Source organism: Lynx rufus, unplaced genomic scaffold (genome assembly GCF_022079265.1).
Source record: "Lynx rufus isolate CCGP_SWC_20201006 ecotype Redwood Valley unplaced genomic scaffold, mLynRuf1.p SCAF_3, whole genome shotgun sequence".
Lineage (NCBI taxonomy): Eukaryota > Metazoa > Chordata > Mammalia > Carnivora > Felidae > Lynx > Lynx rufus.
In genome coordinates this window covers 37,337,381-37,355,680 of record NW_025814845.1, presented here as the reverse complement: position 1 = coordinate 37,355,680, position 18,300 = coordinate 37,337,381, and the positions used below count along the sequence as shown (strand labels likewise).

Here is an 18,300-nt window from a genome sequence, read left to right as displayed (position 1 = left end):
TGGTATTGTTTTACTATTTAATATCCAATTTTTACTATAATGAAATTCTATGAAGTCTTTGTTGGAGCAAAGTAAGATACAAACAATATTTTAAGGAAATTTAGCTTTATTTTTGGTAAAGCCTTTGTATGAAATTTTTATAAAACTTTTCTTCATTTTTTACTGATTATAGAGATTGCAATGTGGAAAAAAAGTCAACAGAAGTTGGTTTTAATAGCGTTTATTCGATATTTCCAGGAAGTGGAAAAGCAATGTCGCTGTGGAAAGCATACAAAACGAATGCCATGTCATAAACCTTATCTGTGTGAAACTAAGTGTGTTAAGATGCGGGACTGTCAGAAGCATCAGTGTAGGAGAAAGGTATGTGTAGGAAGCTTGGGAAACTGTTTGAAAAACCGTCTTGAATTTGTCCTTTTTGTGCCTGTGATAAGTGTTACCATGATTTGTTCTTCAGATGTTCAAGCATATTCTTTGCTTTCCATATGAAATACTAATAAATGTTCTAGATTAATTTTTTTTATTTGAGAGAGAGAGAGAGAGAGCAGAGGGGAGAGAGGCAGAGGGGGAGAGAGAAAGAATCTTAAGCCCACTCCACGCTCAGTGCGGAGCCTGACTGCAGGGCTTGATCCCACAACCCTGGGATTATGACCTGAGCCAAAATCAGGAGTTGGATGCTCAGCCAACTGAGCCACTCAGGCGGCTCTGTCTTAGATTAATCTTAATTGTTTATATCAGTGGGAAATCTTATCAAGTTGTTTAAATGATGGGTCTTTTTGGTCCTGGACATAAGCCTTTCAACTTGGTTCCTGGGCTGTTTCTGTTCCCTGGATTTTAAGTCTTTTTTTTTTTTTTTTTTTAATGTTTATTTATTTTTGAGACAGAGACAGAGCATGAATGGGGGAGGGTCTGTGAGAGAGAGGGAGACACAGAATCCGAAACAGGCTCCAGGCTCTGAGCTGTCAGCACAGAGCCCGACGCGGGGCTTGAACTCACGAACCGCGAGATCATGACCTGAGCCAAAGTCGGACGCTTAACCGACTGAGCCACCCAGGCGCCCCTGTTCCCTGGATTTTAAATCATCATAGCAGTGTTAGCGTGATAGTTCATTTGGTGGTAGAGGCTTAACTTTTAGTGTTCAAATCTTATTTATAAACACTTGGTTCTATGTAAGGTTGACTGGAGTATTTTATTGAGTCTGTAGATTTGTGGTTTTTTTTGAGTCCTGTTTATCATTGTGAATTATCCCTTACCCTTCTGGTAAGGTTTTCTTGTGCCTAAATCCATTTAGATATAGTGATACCAACTTTGTTTTTTTTTAAATTTTTTTTTTTTTCAACGTTTATTTATTTTTGGGACAGAGAGAGACAGAGCATGAACGGGGGAGGGGCAGAGAGAGAGGGAGACACAGAATCGGAAACAGGCTCCAGGCTCTGAGCCATCAGCCCAGAGCCCGACGCGGGGCTCGAACTCACGGACCGCGAGATCGTGACCTGGCTGAAGTCGGACGCTTAACCGACTGCGCCACCCAGGCGCCCCATACCAACTTTGTTTTGTTTAACGTTAACATGAGTATCTTTTCCCATTCTTTTACTTTTAACTTATTCATATCTTATCTTTAAAGTAGATTTCCTGGGGTGCCTGGGTGGCTCAGTCATTTAAGCAACCAACTCTTGATTTCACCTCAGGTCAGGATCTCAGAGTCATGAGATCAAGCCCCGAATAGGGGAATAGGGCTCTGCACTGTGTGTGGAGCCTGCTTAAGATTCTCTCACTCCCCCTCCTTCTCTCCCCCCTCCCCTGCTCACATGCACATGTACTCTCTCTCTCTCAAAATAAAGTGGATTTCTTACAGATCACATATAGATTTTATTTTATAATACCTTCGACTTTAAACATTGACAGTCTTTGTCATTTAATTTGGCTGCAAGTCATTGACATTTAATATGATCTTTGGGGCATGTGGGTAGGTCAGTTGGTTAAGTGCCTGACTCTTGATTTCAGCTCATGTCGTGATCTCACGGTTCATGAGATTGAGCCCCACCCCCGAGCTGACAGCGCAGAGCCTGCTTGGGATTCTCTCCCTCTCTTTCTGTCCCTCTGTCACTCATGCTCACACTCTGTCTCTTCCTCGCTCTCAAAAACAAACTTCAAAAAAAGTTTTTTTAAGTTTATTTATTTTTGCTGACAGCAGCAAGCCCAATGTGGGTCTCGAACTCATGAACTGCAAGATCATGACCTGAGGTGAAGTCGGATGCTCATCCGACTGAGCCACCCGGATGCCCTTCCCCCTGCCCCAAATACACTTTTAATGTGATCTTTAGTATGGTAGTATTTAAATCTGTCATTTGCTATTTATTTTCTATTTGTCCATCTGTTGTTTTTTCTTTTACCGTCTTTTTGTTTTCTGTTTAAGTGAGTATTGTTTTTCCATGATTACATTTTAACTCTTTTATTGGATTCTCACACATTTTATATACATGTATTTTATAAACTCCAAATACATTAATTTTACCTTTGCTTTAAATAGATATCTTTTAAAGAGTTTGAAAAAATAAGAAAAGTAGTCTTTTATATTTATCATCAAACTCTACTTCTGGTGCTTTTCATCCTTTTACATAGATTGGGGTTTCTGTTTTCATTTTTTTTCTGTCAGCGGACTTCTTCTAACGTTTTTTGTAATGTTGGTCATGACGTCTTTCAACTTTTATAAACTACCTTTAGCCTTTGTGAAACATAGTTCTATGGTAAAATTCTAGTTTGATAACTTTTCTCCCATACTTTAAAGATGTTGCTCCATTATCATTTAGCTTGCCTTTTTTTCCCCCCCAACAAAGAGTGTGCTGTGATTGTTATCTTTCTTCCTCTGCATGTAATGCCTCTTCTTTCCTTTGGGTATTTTTAGATATTTTTCTTTATACTGTTGGTTTTCAGCAGTTTATTTGCGGTGTTCCTTCATATGGCTTTCTTTGTGTTTCTTTAGCTTAGTTTTTGTTGAGCTTCTTTGGATCTGTTTATAGTTTTTATCAAATTGTGAAATTTTCAGTCTTTGTTTCTTCAAATATTTTTCCCACGTGCACTGCCTTCTGAGACTCCAAAGACATGTATGTTATGTAGCTTGAAGTCCTACAGCTCACTGATGCTCCATTTATTATTTAGTCCTTGTAATTTATGTGTTTTATTTTAGTTTATGTAACTTTGTCTTCAAGTTCACTTATTTTCTTCTACATTGTCTAATTTGATGTTTATATCTGCCTGTGTTTTTTCATCTCAGATATAGTATTTTTTCATCTCTGAGAGTTGGAGTTGGGTCTTTTTTATATCTCCCATGTCTTTCCTTACCATGGTCATGCTTTCCTCTATCTTCTTGAATATATGGATGGGCTATACTTACAATGCCCATTTTAATGTCTTTGCCTTCTAATTCTGTCATCTATCATGTTTGGGCCTATTTCTATTGATTGACTTTTCTTCTTTTGCATTATATTTTTCTGATTGGTAATTTTTGATTAGTTTTCAGACACTGTGAACTTTACGTTTTTGGATGCTGGGGGTTTGTTTTGTATATCTTTAAATATTTTTAAGCTTTTTTCTGTTTTGAAGTTAAGTTATTTAGAAATCATTTGGTTCTTTTGAAGTTTAATTTTATTAGGTGTTTTGAGGCCACCCTTTTAGTTAGGACTAATTTGGTGTTGCTACTGAGGCAATAATTCTTGTAAGTACTCTAGGTGATGCCTGTGTGTTAGGAAGTTCTTCCATTCTGGCCATAGGGAGCACAACCTATTTCTAGTCTTGAATAATCTCTGGAAACAGTTGTACCTTCTTCCACTGGTTCTTTCTCAGATTTTGAATAGTTTCTGCTTCACACATGTAGAGACCAGTACTTAGCCAAAGACTTGAGAGGTCCTTTTGTAAGTTCGACAGAGCTTTCTTTGTACTGCTACCACTTCTCCACAAATTCAAGCCACACTGACCTCTCTGAACTATGAATTTTGTCTTCTCAGCTTGGTGAGACCACCAGACTCTGCTTGTGATCTTCTTCCTTGTCCTGTAGCCTCCAGGTCTGAGCAAGTGCTATCATACGACTCACATTGTTTGTTTCTCTTCTTTTAGGGTTGCTGTCTTACGCTGTCTAATTGTCTAATGTCCATAGTCTGTTGTTTCATATATTTTGTATGATACTCTAGTTGTTTAAGAGAGTAAATCTGATTGTTATTCCTCCATGGTCAAAAACACAAATGTCAAAAGTCTTATTAAGTCACGGACCACATAACTTTCTTTTCTCCCACTGTTAACTGGCAGAATGATAGGCACATAGTTTTACTTGGTAAATATTTGTCTAATTGAATGAACTATTTTGACTTTTAATTGTTTTTCAATACTGCGTGTTCTGAGTTATTTTTATATACTGAAACTTGCTCTTAAGTAGGTTACAACCCTAAGTTTCTTTAAGACAGTTGTAGTATTTTTTTCTCCAAAGTTTGGATATATGAGAGGCCAAGGAAGGAGTTAGCATGGCAAGATGGACTTTAAGTAGTTAGTTGCTTTGTGTTCATGAATGAAAATTGGGAGAAGTTTGCACGAATGGATTGGAAAACAGAGAGGTGACAAAACAAAGTTAGAAACAATTAGCCTTTCTCTTTTTCTCTCCTTTAGTCTTTGATTCCATGATTTGAAAATAACTGCTGGGGTGCCTGGGTGGCTCAGTTGGTTAAGCGTCCAACTCAGGTCATGGTCTTGTGGTTCTTCAGTTTGAGCCCCACATCAGGCTCTGTGCTGCCGGTGAGCAGCCTGCTTGGGATTCTCTCTCTCCCTCTCTGCCCTTGCCCTACTCTCTCTCTCTCTCTCTCTCTCTCTCTAAAGATAAATAAATAAACTTTAAGAAAATAACTGCCAAACTAATCTATACATTGAACTATACATTGATTTATTTTCATTAAATTTAAAAAATAGACTAATTGCCTAAATTGACTATAGGAGTTGACCAGATCCGTTCCTTTGGTTAATGCTGGCAATCTCTGCATAGATAAGTAGAAATGAAATTATCTAATGGGACTGTTGTTAGTCACAGAATAATTAACTGAAGGGCAAGAAACCTTAGCTTAATATCATTAAATTAGGTCATTGTCTATTTACATTTATAAGTTCTTAATACAGTCTGTCTACTTAGAACAATGTGGATACTCTTGAATACTTTTATTCTTATGGTGAAAAGTTCTTTTGCTTTTCATAAGTTCTGAGAATAATGACATTCATATTATGTGTGGTTTTCAAGTGACCTGTTCTCTGTATATTGCTTTCCCTTCAGTGTTGTCCTGGAAACTGTCCACCTTGTGATCAAAACTGTGGACGGACTTTAGGATGTAGGAACCATAAATGTCCATCTGTCTGCCATAGAGGTAAAATTTAATAATAGCTGTAATTTTTTGTTTGTATTTATACAGTGCTTTATAGTTGATAGAGTTTTATATTCATTATCTTACTCTTAACAACCTTGAGAATGTAGGGCAGCACCAGTATCCCTATTTTATGGACAAGGAGATTGAAGCCAAAGATACTTCAATGACTTACTCAGGGAAATACCTAGTAAAGAAGTATGGCTAAGATTTGAACACAGGCTTCCTACATATAAAAGTTCTTTCCATAATACCATGTTGTTTCCTTACTTCTTCCCAGCATCTCCCCCACAGTTTTTAAATTAGTTATTATGTTCTTAGGTTTTTCAGCATTATTTTGAATATTAGACATTTATATGGAATAGACATCTAGTAAGGGATTGGATGTATCCTAAGCCAGTGTTCTCAGCCTTTTTGGTCCCAAGATCCTTTTATATTCTTTTTGTACCCAAAGACCTTTTGTTAATGTTAGTTTCATCTATTGATATTTATTGTATTTGAAGTTAAAATACAATGTAATAATATTTATTATTTTATTTAAAAATAGCAGTAATAAACCCATCACATCTTAATACAGTAACATTTTTTTGGTGAAAAATGACTGTTTTCTGAAACAAATGTAGTGAGAAGAATGGTATTTTACATTTCTGTAAATGTCTTTACTGTTCAGCTTGATAGAAGATAGGCTACATTCACATGTGTGCTTCTGCATTCAGTCTGTTATACCGCTTGACCCATAGCACCTGGAAAACTACTCTAAGCACGTGGGACCTTGCAGACCTCCTGAACAGGTCTTAGGGTTGCTGAAGTTATTAGACAATGAAAACTGCCTGGGTGGCTCAGTCAGTTAAGCATCTGACTCTTGGTTTCAGTTCTGGTCAGGATCTCACGGTTTTGTGAGTTCGAGCCCCAAGTCGGGCTCTGTGCTGGCAGGGCAGAGCTTGCTTGGGATTCTCTCTCCCTTTCTCTGCCCCTCCCCCACTCATGCTGTCTTTGTCTCTCTCAAATAAATAAACTTAAAAAAGAAAAACTGAGTTAACTTTACCCATTTGGAGTAGGATGATATAAAAAAGAAACACTGATTGTATAGGGTAGTAGGAAGGGATGGACTTTAGGGTAAGAGGTCCTGGTTCAAGTCTGGACTTTGCCACTTAGTAATGTTATGACCTGGGGCAAACTAAACTGTGGGATTAGGTGGATGCTTGATACCTTCCTTAATCTCTTAGTCCTCAAAAACCTCAAAAAATATGTTGCGCTGCTGTTATTTTGTACAGTAAGGAAATAGGCAAAAAAACTATTGGCCCAAGGTCATAGAACTAGTTGCAGGCAGGTCAGATGGGAACTCAAACTTAAATGATCTTTACATCATATCACATTGCCTCCCTGTTAGGAAAAGTGGCAGATTCTATTAATCTCATAGACATTTTCCTATGAGTGTTGTCTCATGGGACTACTCATAGTGTTAGTGTCTTCAAATTGTGAAGTTTAGGACTAGTTTTTCAGTTTTCACCATTACTGAAAGAATTTTATTTTTATATAGTCGTATGACATCATTGATTCATTAGATTTCATTAACTTTAAGACAAATTTTTTTAATGTTTATTATTTTGAGAGAGAGACAGAGCATGAGCAGGGGAGGGGCAGAGAGAGAGGGAGACACAGAATACAAAGCGGGTTCCATGTTCTGAGCTGTTAGGTTAGAGCTTAACATGGGGCTCAAACTCATGGACTGCAAGATCATGACTTGAGCTGAATGAAGTTGGATGCTTAACCAACTGAGCCACTCAGGTACCCCAGATTTCATTAACTTTTCTAATGTTACTCATTAATTCAATTAAAAAAGTGTTTTTGAGTGTCTACTAAGTACCAGGCACTGGGAATATATAATTGAACGATATTGACAAAGTGCCTTCTGCTCTTATGGAACATATTTTTTTTTTTTTTTTTTACTTCCCCTCAGAATATAAATAAATAAATAAATTAATTAATTAATTAAATAAATATAGAATATCAGGTAGTGACAAGTATAGAAAGAAAATATAGTGTGATCGGGGAGGACTCTAGAAAGGTGACATTTGAGAGGAATCCTAAAAGAAGTAAGGGATACAAGACATGTGAAAAAGAGAGTGGAATAGTGTTTTGGGCAAGAAAGCAGTAGTTGCAAAGGCCTTGAGACAGGAGCATTTGAAGGAATTGCAAAGAGGACTGTAGTAAGTGCTCAAGGGACAAAGGGTAGGAGATGAGGTCAAAGAGATGGTGGGATGAAGGGTGCTGGAGAAAGAATATGTATAGGACCTTGTTGACCGTTACTAAAATGCTGGCCTTTACTACAATTAGAAAACCTATCTAGTTATATTACCATTAAAGGAATTGGATCAATAGTTTAGAATTGCCAAGAAAACACCAGGCTTAGTTGATTTTTGCACATTAACAAAATTTAAGATACATATATTCAATCTCTTTATAAACTGTTCAAGAGTATATATAAAAAAGGAAGATGTCCGATTATATCATCTGACAAGGAAACTAAGAGAAAATGATCAGCCAATCTAACTCATAAACTCTGTAACTCGTAAATATTTGTAAAATATTAAAGTTTCAGCTAGTCAAATCCAGCTATCCAGTATTACAGTATTAGCTGTCTAAAACCTTAATCTTTCATAACCAAATTGGGTTTATTCCAATAATGTATATGATTGGTTAAACTTTAGTAAATCTAATAATGTGATTTACCACATTAGTAGTTTAAAGGAAAAATGAAACTAAGTAAATGTCTAAAAAACAGTTGATGAAATTCAATATCCATATTTGATGGAAACTTAACTGGAAATAGAAGGGAACATCCTTAGCCTGATACAGAGTATCTGTAAAAAAAAAAAAAAAAATGTAGAGCAAGCATCATATTTAGTAGAGGAGTGTTGAAAACATATCCCACTCTTGTTTATTTTGACGCAAATCCCATAAATCCTTCAGTATTCATTTCTAAAATGTGGATTCTTAACCTGAAAATAGTTAATATATGTAACATCAGCAAACATCAGCTGTTTAGATATCTTGTCTCATAAATGTCTTCATTTTTTACTTTAGTGTGTAAGAATCGACAACCTGATAAGATTGACATATTGCAATTGGTTGATGTCTCTAAAGTCTATGAATCTATACTTTCCCTCCTCCATCTCCTTTTTTTTTTTTTTTTTTTTTTTTTTACCCCTTGTCACTTATTTAAGAAACTAGGTTGCTTTATTTAGTCACAAAGTCTACATATTACAGATTGCATCTCTGTGGTATTGTTTGACATTTTCTTCTGTATTTCCTATAAATTATTACATTATTAGTGGGATGTAGAGGTTTGATCAGATCCAGGTTCTTCTTCTTCTTTTTTTTTTTTTTTTTTTTGGCAGAGTATTTATTTTTATTTAAAAAAGAAGCTTATTAGACCCTAACAAAAATTACTTTAATGGAAAGTATGTGGAAGATACTATTGTGTAACTTTCACCATCTACAGTTATAGAAGACATATAGAACCATTATTCCATACCCTTTTTCATCATTCTAGATACCTTCATAATCAAGGTTATACTGTGACTCTTAGGAAGAGGATGCTAACTGGATGTTTGCACTGTGAACATAGGAAAATTTGACTTAAACTTCTTTAAGTTCAAGGTTATCTGTGTTTATGGTTCCAGAACATTCTGCATGAGTACCCATTTTGGCCGTTGACCCACTGGTCACTGTAGTTACCTTCTGTATGCTGCTTTTTCATTTTTTTTTTCAATGTTTATTTATTTTTGGGACAGAGAGAGACAGAGCATGAACGGGGAAGGGGCAGAGAGAGAGGGAGACACAGAATCGGAAACAGGCTCCAGGCTCTGAGCCATCAGCCCAGAGCCTGACGCGGGGCTCGAACTGACGGACCGCGAGATCGTGACCTGGGTGAAGTCGGACGCTGAACCGACTGCGCCACCCAGGCACCCCTGCTTTTTCATTTTAAAAATCTCTCTGAAGCTATTTTAATTTGTCATGTTGTACAGGTATCTGTAACAAATTCTGTTGATCAGTAGGAAGACCGTTCACAGAAATTATTGCTTATTTTTCTCAAGATTTAATTTTCATAAAAGGAAAAGTGATGCTGTAGGTTAGCGTGGCAAAAAAGGTGTTATGTTTGATAAGTTTTCTCTTTGAATTGCTGAAAGTGATTGAAAATTATCATTGTTAGGGAGAAAATGATATAATATGCTGCATGAGAAGAGTTAAAGGTCATTATTAACTTTTAGAACATTTGACATCTAGTCATTCTTTTGGAAAGATTAAAATTGATCATGTGGATCAGGATAACTTGGCTTGTGTTACCATCAGGGAAATACTTCATGGATTACACTTATCAAAACACTGAAATATAAATTTGGTAATTTGTATAATCCATATATATTTATATTTTTCCCTATTGTACTTTTTACTCTCATTTCCTTACTCTGTGTTCATTATTTCAACCAGAATTCTTAACTTCTGTTCCTTTTAAGAGCTGTTTTAAGAGGCTTTATCCAGGATGCTTTTCATCATTTATCTGTTATCAGGTTAACTGCTATTCAGTATTTTGCTTGGTCTTGACACAAAGGTGGCAGTCTCTTATGATCCTCACTCCTTAGTTGAAGACTCTTATTCCCTTCTTGCTATTTCAGTTCTAGTGAGGAGCCTTAGTTACTGAGAACACTCGAGTGGGAAGAAGATGATGTTGGAACCGTGGGGAGAATGTTATAGCCTGTTTAAAAGAGTTTCTTTGATTTTGTTTTTATGTATCCTTACCAACATACAACAAAAGAAGGTAGAAAGCTGAAACCCAAATAACTGTTCTTTTTGAAATGTTTAGAAGAGAAATATTTGGAATTAGAAGGGTTATAAGGGTATAACCTAAAATAAGGGTTGAGAATGAGTCCTTCACAAAGCACGAGTAATAGAAAATTGAGTATTCTTGTTAATAACGTGAAGAGAGATGTTATTCTTATTGGGGAATTTATCTAAAAATAATATACTTGAATAAATTTAAGTAAGTTTAAATTTATCTCTTGCTGGGGAATTTATCTAAAAATAATACACTTGAATAAGCAGTATGTGTGAAAGTAAGCCAGAAAGACTATTGGCAACTTTAGATTTTCCAAGACTTAAATCCATTTTGCTTGTGCAGCGGCAATTAAATTAGTAGAGTGTTAAATTTGTTATTTAGAGTAGAACTTTTAGGAGTTTTTAAAGAAAATCCTAAAACTTTTTAATGGAATTACCAGTGTAGATATAAAAAGTATACAAATCTTAAGTGTATAGCTTGATGAACCTTTACAAACTGATCATAACCAGGTAACCAGAACTCAAGATGATTAAACAGAACATTACCAATATTTCCAAAACCCTCCTTGTATCCTTTGTAACCATCATCCTGATTGCAAACAGTATAGTTTTTTGTGTTTGTTTTGTGTAAATGGAATCATATACTACATACTCTTTGTGTCTGACTCTTTTGCTCAATGTTATGTATGTGAGGTTCATTCATGTGTTTCCTTTATTCTCATTGTAGAACATCCAGTTGTGTGAATGCTAACCTCATTGATTCTGCTGTTGAGGGGCATTTGAGTAGTCATAGTCCTTTTTAAGTTTCAGACTTTTTTTTCAGGTAGTTGTTATCCCTGCCCGGAAACTGTAGATGTGAAGTGCAATTGTAGTAGTACAAAGGTGACAGTGCCCTGTGGCCGGGAACGTACCACAAGACCACCCAAGTGCAAAGAGCAGTGCAGGTTAGTATGAAGTTCTGCACAAACTTACATCTGGTATCTTACGAATTTACATTCATACTGACTTTTAATATTGTTAGTATCTTTAATTTTTCTTTAATGTTCTAAAATACTGATATTCACAATATTCTTGTTCTGTATGGAGTTAGAAGATAAATAGATAATTGCACTTTAGATGTAATTGTTTAATGATCAAAAGTAATTTAAAAAATTGTACTTTATGATTTAGTCGACCACCAACTTGCCATCATACAAGTCAAGAAAAACATCGCTGTCACTTTGGCTCTTGTCCTCCATGTCATCAACCTTGCCAAAAAGTTTTGGAGAAATGTGGTCACTTGTGTCCTGCTCCATGTCATGATCAAGCATTAATAAAGCAAACTGGCAGGGTAAGGGAATATATTATTAAGAGGTAGTGCATTGCTGTGGGTCATATTTTCTTAATTTTACTTAGTCATTCAACAAGCAATGATTAAGTACCTACTGGGTGTTAAGCACTGTGATAGGAGTTGGGGTACAAGGTAAATAAGACTTGATCTTTTGTCTTACGCTCACAGTATAGAAAAAGCGAGAAACCAGTAAACAAATGTTCGCTAATACTATGTGATAGTCATGTTGTAATCATGATACACAAGAGTTTGGCAGTCTTCCTTCATATATTGTGGTTCAGGGTTAAAGATATCTTTTGGTTTCCTCAAAGATTCATTCACTTACTCAGTGAATATTTGTTAAGTCCATACTGTGTGATAAGCGTTCTTCGAGGTGCTGGGGAGACAACAGTGAACAAAATAATGGAGATTACATTCTACTGGTGGAAGTTGGATTTTACAGTTCTGTTTGTCATTCTTCTTTTGGCTAACAAGAAGTGAAGGAGGCTACGTTGCCTTTGTTCTGCCATTTAAAAACTGGGGTCTGCCTCAATTTTTATTGTCAAATGTGTGTAGAGGGGAACAATCTGATAATGACAATCTGATGGAATAAAATATTTCACTAAGCACAATTTGTTGATGACTTGAAAAAATTTCAATCTGCTTGAGCAGAGGATATGTGGCCCTATGATTTAATTCCTCTGCCTTAAAATTGTTAATGTATTTTACTTGTAGCACCAGCCTACAGGCCCTTGGGAACAGCCTTCTGAACCAGCATTTATTCAGACTGCATTACCTTGTCCTCCATGTCAAGTTCCTATTCCTACGTAAGTATTTTACAATTTTAAAATGTTTATTTATTTATTTTTGAGAGAGAGAGAGAACATGGAGGGGAGAGGCAGAGAGAGAGGGAGACACAGAATCCAAAGCAGGCTTCAGGCTCTGAGCTGTTAGCATAGCATCTGACGCAGGGCTTGAACCCACGGACCATGAGATCATGACATGAGATCAAGACATGAGTCAGACACTTAACTGACTGAGCCACCCAGGCACTCCAATATTTTAGAATTTTAACTTAAAAAAAAAAATCTTTCTGGGGTATCTGGGTGGCTCAATTGGTCAAGTGTCCGACTTTGGCTCAGGTTATGATCTCATGGTCCGTGAGTTCGAACCCTGTGTCGGGCTCTGCACTGACAGCTCAGAGCTTGGAGCCTGCTTCGGATTATGTGTTTCCCTCTCTCTCTGCTCTTCTTCTGCTCATAGTCTCTCAAAAATAAACAAACATAAAGAAAAAAATTTTTTTAAATAAAACAAATCTTTTGACACTTTAATTTGAAGTGTGTCTTAGGCCACCTACTCCCCTTTTTCTTTGTTGAGTTTATCATTCTTTCAGGCCTAGTCCATAAACCAGTCTCTCTTTTTCAGCCTTATTCCTTTCTAAATATATTTTACATACTGCTTGAAAACCTCTCCTATGTATATATTTTTTCAGCCTTTCCCCCAGCTGGAGTTTAATATCCTTATTAGTTTCCATAGCAGCTCTTCTTATCATTACAATAATTCATCCAAGAGATCATCCTCTGTTAGTTTTTCTGACTGATTCCCATGCTAGTCTTTGAGTTCCTTTAGGATGGAGGAAAGCCAGGTTTTAGGTAAGATGTAATTGAAGGAAACATTGAAAATGAAAGCAGGTAGTTTTCTGGAGGGACCAGAAAATGACCTGGATTGAGTTGTAAGGAGCCAAACCTAAGGTAAGAATAGAATCTTGGAATGGTTCATACTTTCAGTAGAGGTTATGGAATATAGAAGAAGAGGAAGCATAGAATTCTGGGAAGCAACATAAAATCACCATTAAGGTTCCAAATTGAATATTGGTACGTCTTATGTATCAACCTTTTCCAGAGGGGCTTCTTGTTTATTTTTAAAAGCTCTCACTCTCATTTTGTCTCTCCACACCTTCTTTTCTGTTTAAGTAGCATGTATATTTTTGTATATTGGTTATGGAGTCAGGTTCGGAGGCAAAGTGTTGCTGGGAGCTATATCTACAGAGTGATTTTAGTCTGGATATTAGTGAAAGATTCATAAACACTAAAATTGTATAATTGTAGTCAGTTATCTTTGAATTCCTTAGTTTATCTTACAGGAGGATTATTTAACAGATATGCCTATCTTCATTCATTCAATTAATTTGCTTGAAATCTTAGGTTGGATTAAATATTTTATGACAATAGAAAAATTGCCTGGAATTACTAAGTCATGTTTACTAGAGGTTTAAAAAATTAATTTAAAGTCTTTCCTTTGCACTTGAATGTGCTGCTGGAAGTTTTTTTGGATATGTATATTAAAATTGTGGTTTAGAGTAAGAACTTTTGAGCCCAGTGTTGTGCTTCCCGCTAACTACTACTATGAATAAGTCATATCCCTTCTCTGTTTGTAAAATAAGGAAATTCAAGATATCTACAAAAATGTCAGTGTGGAAGAGAAAATTTTTGGAGGTCCTTATCAAAATCTATTCATTGTGTCTAATAACAATTTTTTTCTAAAGTCTGTTTTTTCTGATATTAGTATAGCTACTTATACCCTCCTTTGGTTACAGTTTACATGGAGGGATAGACAGATTCTTAGAAACACAAAAACAACTGAAGCTGACTCAGAAGTAGAAAATCTGAATAAAACTATACCTAGTAAAGAGATTAAAGTAGTAACCAAAAGCTTACCATAAGGAGAAGCTGAGGATGGGTGACTTTACTGCTAAATTCTACCAAACGTTTAAAGAATTAACACCAATATTTCACTGTGGGGAGACATTTCCTGATTCATTCAATGAAGCTGGTATTTCCCTGATACTAAAAGCAGAGAAGGACCTCATAAGAAAACTATAGACCAATATCCCTTTTGTATATAGATAACAAAAATTCTCAACAAAATACTAACAAACTGAATCCAGCAACATGTAAAAAGGATTATGCATATGACCAAGTGGATGTATCCCAGAAATACGAGGTTGATTCAACATATGAAAATCAAAATATCAAAGTAATATTTTATCACTAGAATAAAGGACAACTGATAGATTCAGAAAAACATTTGACAAAATTCTACACACTTTCTTGATAAAAAAAACTCAACAAACTTGGAATAAACAACCTCCCTCAACCTGATAAAGGGCATGTATGAAAAGCCCTTAATCATACTTAGTAGTGAAAGACTGAAAGCTTTCCTGTTAAGAACAGGAACAAGACTAGGATGTCTGCTCTTGCTCCTATTTATGTTTACATTGTATTAAAGGTGCTAGCCAGACCTATTAGACTAGAAAAAGAAATAAAAGATGTATTCATACTATTTGTATTGTTAGATGATGTGATCTTGTATATGAAAAATCCTAAGGAATCTTTACATAAGTTATTAGAGATATTGAATGAGTTTAGTAATGCCATATAAGCAACATTGATATACAAAAGTCGATTCTATACACTAGCAATGAACCATCTGAAATGAAATTAAGAAAACATTTCTACCTCCAGTAGCCCTAAAAAAGCAACTTGGGCGGTTCAGTCGGTTGAATGACCGACTCTTTTTTAAAAAAAATTTTTTTTTTTTTCAACGTTTTTTATTTATTTTTGGGACAGAGAGAGACAGAGCATGAACGGGGGAGGGGCAGAGAGAGAGGGAGACACAGAATCGGAAACAGGCTCCAGGCTCCGAGCCATCAGCCCAGAGCCTGACGCGGGGCTCGAACTCACGGACCGCGAGATCGTGACCTGGCTGAAGTCGGACGCTTAACCGACTGCGCCACCCAGGCGCCCCTGAATGACCGACTCTTGATTTCAGTTCAGGTCATGATCCCAGGGTCGTGGGATTGAGCCTCACATCAGACTTCATGCTGAGTGTGGAGCCTGTTTAAGATTATCTGCCTCTCTCCCTCTGCCCCTCTCCCCCACTCTCTAAAAAATTAAAAAATTAGAAAACCAACTTGTTTATTCAACAAATTTAATGAAAGAAATCTAAGGTTTTATGTACTGAAAACTGCAAAACATTGTTGAAAGAAATTAAAGAAGACCAAAGGCTCTGGTACTGGCATACATACATATAGATCAAGGGAATAGAATTGAGAGTCTAGAAATAAATTCATACACTTAATGGCCAGTTTTTGACAAGGGTACTAAGATAATTATTTAGTAAGTGGCAAGATATCCCACTTTTATGGGTGGGAAGACAATATTGTTAAAGACACTACTACCCAAAGTAATCTACAAATTTAACATACTCCTTGTCAAAATCACAGCTGGCTTTTTTCCAAAATTCATATGGAAATGTAAGGACACAGAATAGCCAGAACAGTCTTGAAAGTGAAGAACAGATTTAGAGAACTCATACTTCCTTATTTTAAATTACAAAACTTTAGGGGCGCCTGGGTGGCTCAGTCTGTTGGGCGTCCGACTTCGGCTCAGGTCATGATCTCACGGCCCGTGAGTTCGAGCCCCGCGTTGGGCTATGTGCTGACAGCTCAGAGCCTGGAGCCTGTTTCAGATTCTGTGTCTCCCTCTCTCTATGACCTTCCCCCATTCATTCTCTGTCTCTCTCTGTCTCAAAAATGAATAAACGTTTAAAAAAAATTAAAAAAAATAAATTACAAAACTTTAACAATCAAGAATCTGTGGTATTGTAATGACGGACATATTGATCAATGGAATAGAATTGAGAGTCCAGAAAGAAACCCATATGTTTATGGTTAGTTGATTTTTCACAAGAGTGTCAAAAAAATATAGTGTGTGCTGAGAGAACTAGACATTCACACAGAAAAAAAATGAAATTGGAACTCTACTGCACAACATATATAAATCTTAAAATGGGTCAAAGATCTAAAAGTGAGGTTTTAAACTCTTAGAAGAAAACAGGTGTAACTCCTTGTGTCCTTGGGTTAGGCAGTGGCTTGTTACATATTGCTGCCACCTAAAGCGTAAGCAACAAAAGAAAAAATAAAGTCAGGACATTATTAAGAAATTGTGCTTTAAGGACACAATAAAAAAATTGAAAACGTCACCCACAGAATGGGGGAAGATGTTTGTAGATCATATATTCTATAAGAGTATTATCCAAAATATATAAAGATTTCTTTTTTTTTGTTTTCAAGTTTATTTACTTATTCTGAGAAAGAGAGCACAAGCAGGGGAGGGGGCAGAAAGAAAGAATCCCAAGCAGGCTCTGTGCAGAGCCTTCAAGCAGGGCTTGAACTCACGAACCATGAGATTATGACCTGAGCTGAAACCAAGAGTCAGATGCTTAAGCAACTGAGCCACCCAGGTGTCCCAGAATATGTAAAGAATTCTTAAACTGAGAAGCAAAAAGGCAATCTGTTTTAAAAAATGGGCAAAATCTTTGAATAGACATTTCTCTAGAGAAGATCTACACATGGCCAGTAAACGTGAAAAGATGCTCAAGTAATTATTAGGGAAATTCAAGTCAAAACCACATTAAGATGTCAATTTATACCCACTAGAATGACTAAAATAAAGAAGACATAAGTGTTGGTGAAACTATGGAATAGTTGGAATCCTCTTACATTGCTGATGGGAATGTAAAGTGGTGCCACTACTTTGCAAAGCAGTTTGGTAGTTTCTCAGGAAACTAAACTTGGAGTTACCAATTTTAGGTATATACCTAAGAGAATTGAAAATATGTGTTCATAAAAAACTTGTACATGAGTGTGACAATAATAGCATTATTATTAATAGCCAAAAAGCGGAAACAACTCAAACGTCTGTCAACTGATGAGTGGATAAAATGTGGTATAACTATGCAATGGAATATCATTCAGCTATAAAAATGCATGAATTAACTGATACGTGCTGTAACATGGACGAACCTTGAAAACAGTATGCTAAGTGGAAGAGGCCAGACATAAAAGGCCACATAATGTTTGATTCCATTTATGTGAAATGTCCAGAATAGGCATATGCATAGCACCAGAAAGGAGATTAGTGGTTGCCAGGGGCTGTGGAGTGATTTCTAAGAGTTACAGGTTTCTCTGTTGGTAGTGAAAATATGCTTGATACTGGTGATGGTTACACAACCTCGTGAATATACTAAAAACCACTGAATTGTGCTTTAAAAAATTTTTTTTAATGTTTATTTTTGAGAGAGAGAGAGAGAGAGAGAGAGAAAGAGAGAGAGAGCATGAGCAGGGGAAGGGCAGAGAGAGAGACGGAGACGCAGAATATGAAGCAGGCCCCAGGCTCTGAGCTGTCAACACAGAGCCAGATGCAGGACTCGATTCCACGAACTGTGAGATCATGACCTGAGCCCAAGTCAGAGGCTTAACCGACTGAGCCACCCAGGAGCCCCTTAATTGTACTTTTTTAAAAGTATAAATCTTATCTCAGTTTTAAAGAGACAAACATGTAAAGGTCTTTGTAATTCTGACATAATGATTTTTCAGTGGCAGGTGTAATAAAATTAGTATAAAGTATATGTTAAAAATATTACTTGTCACATGAACGCCGAGGTAGTATAATTTTTTCTTAGAGTAGAATGTTCATGTCTTCTTGTCCCTTGCCTACCATTTTTAAACATAACCTGACTTTTAATAATTTGGCTGTGTGGTAAAAGAATTCTGAACATAAAATACGTGCTGTATCATTATGGTGCCTTTGGCTTCAAGTTAAAAAGAACCTACATAAAAAGTGACATAATAACAATGGTTTTGCCTTGTGCAGTTAGACTGGAGGTAGAGCAGCTCTGTGGTTGGTTAAGCTGATT

At 36.3% G+C, this 18,300-nt stretch overlaps 1 protein-coding gene across 1 annotated transcript in view; it reads left to right on the top strand.

Annotated features, from left to right (window-relative positions):
- Positions 1-18,300, top strand: part of NFXL1 (nuclear transcription factor, X-box binding like 1) — a 72,764-nt gene that overhangs the window by 24,571 nt on the left and 29,893 nt on the right. The window contains exons 11-15 of the mRNA XM_047091745.1: positions 238-360; positions 5,306-5,396; positions 11,056-11,176; positions 11,403-11,562; positions 12,277-12,368. Coding sequence (XP_046947701.1) covers positions 238-360; positions 5,306-5,396; positions 11,056-11,176; positions 11,403-11,562; positions 12,277-12,368 — 587 coding nt within the window. The remainder of the gene's footprint in view (positions 1-237; positions 361-5,305; positions 5,397-11,055; positions 11,177-11,402; positions 11,563-12,276; positions 12,369-18,300) is intronic.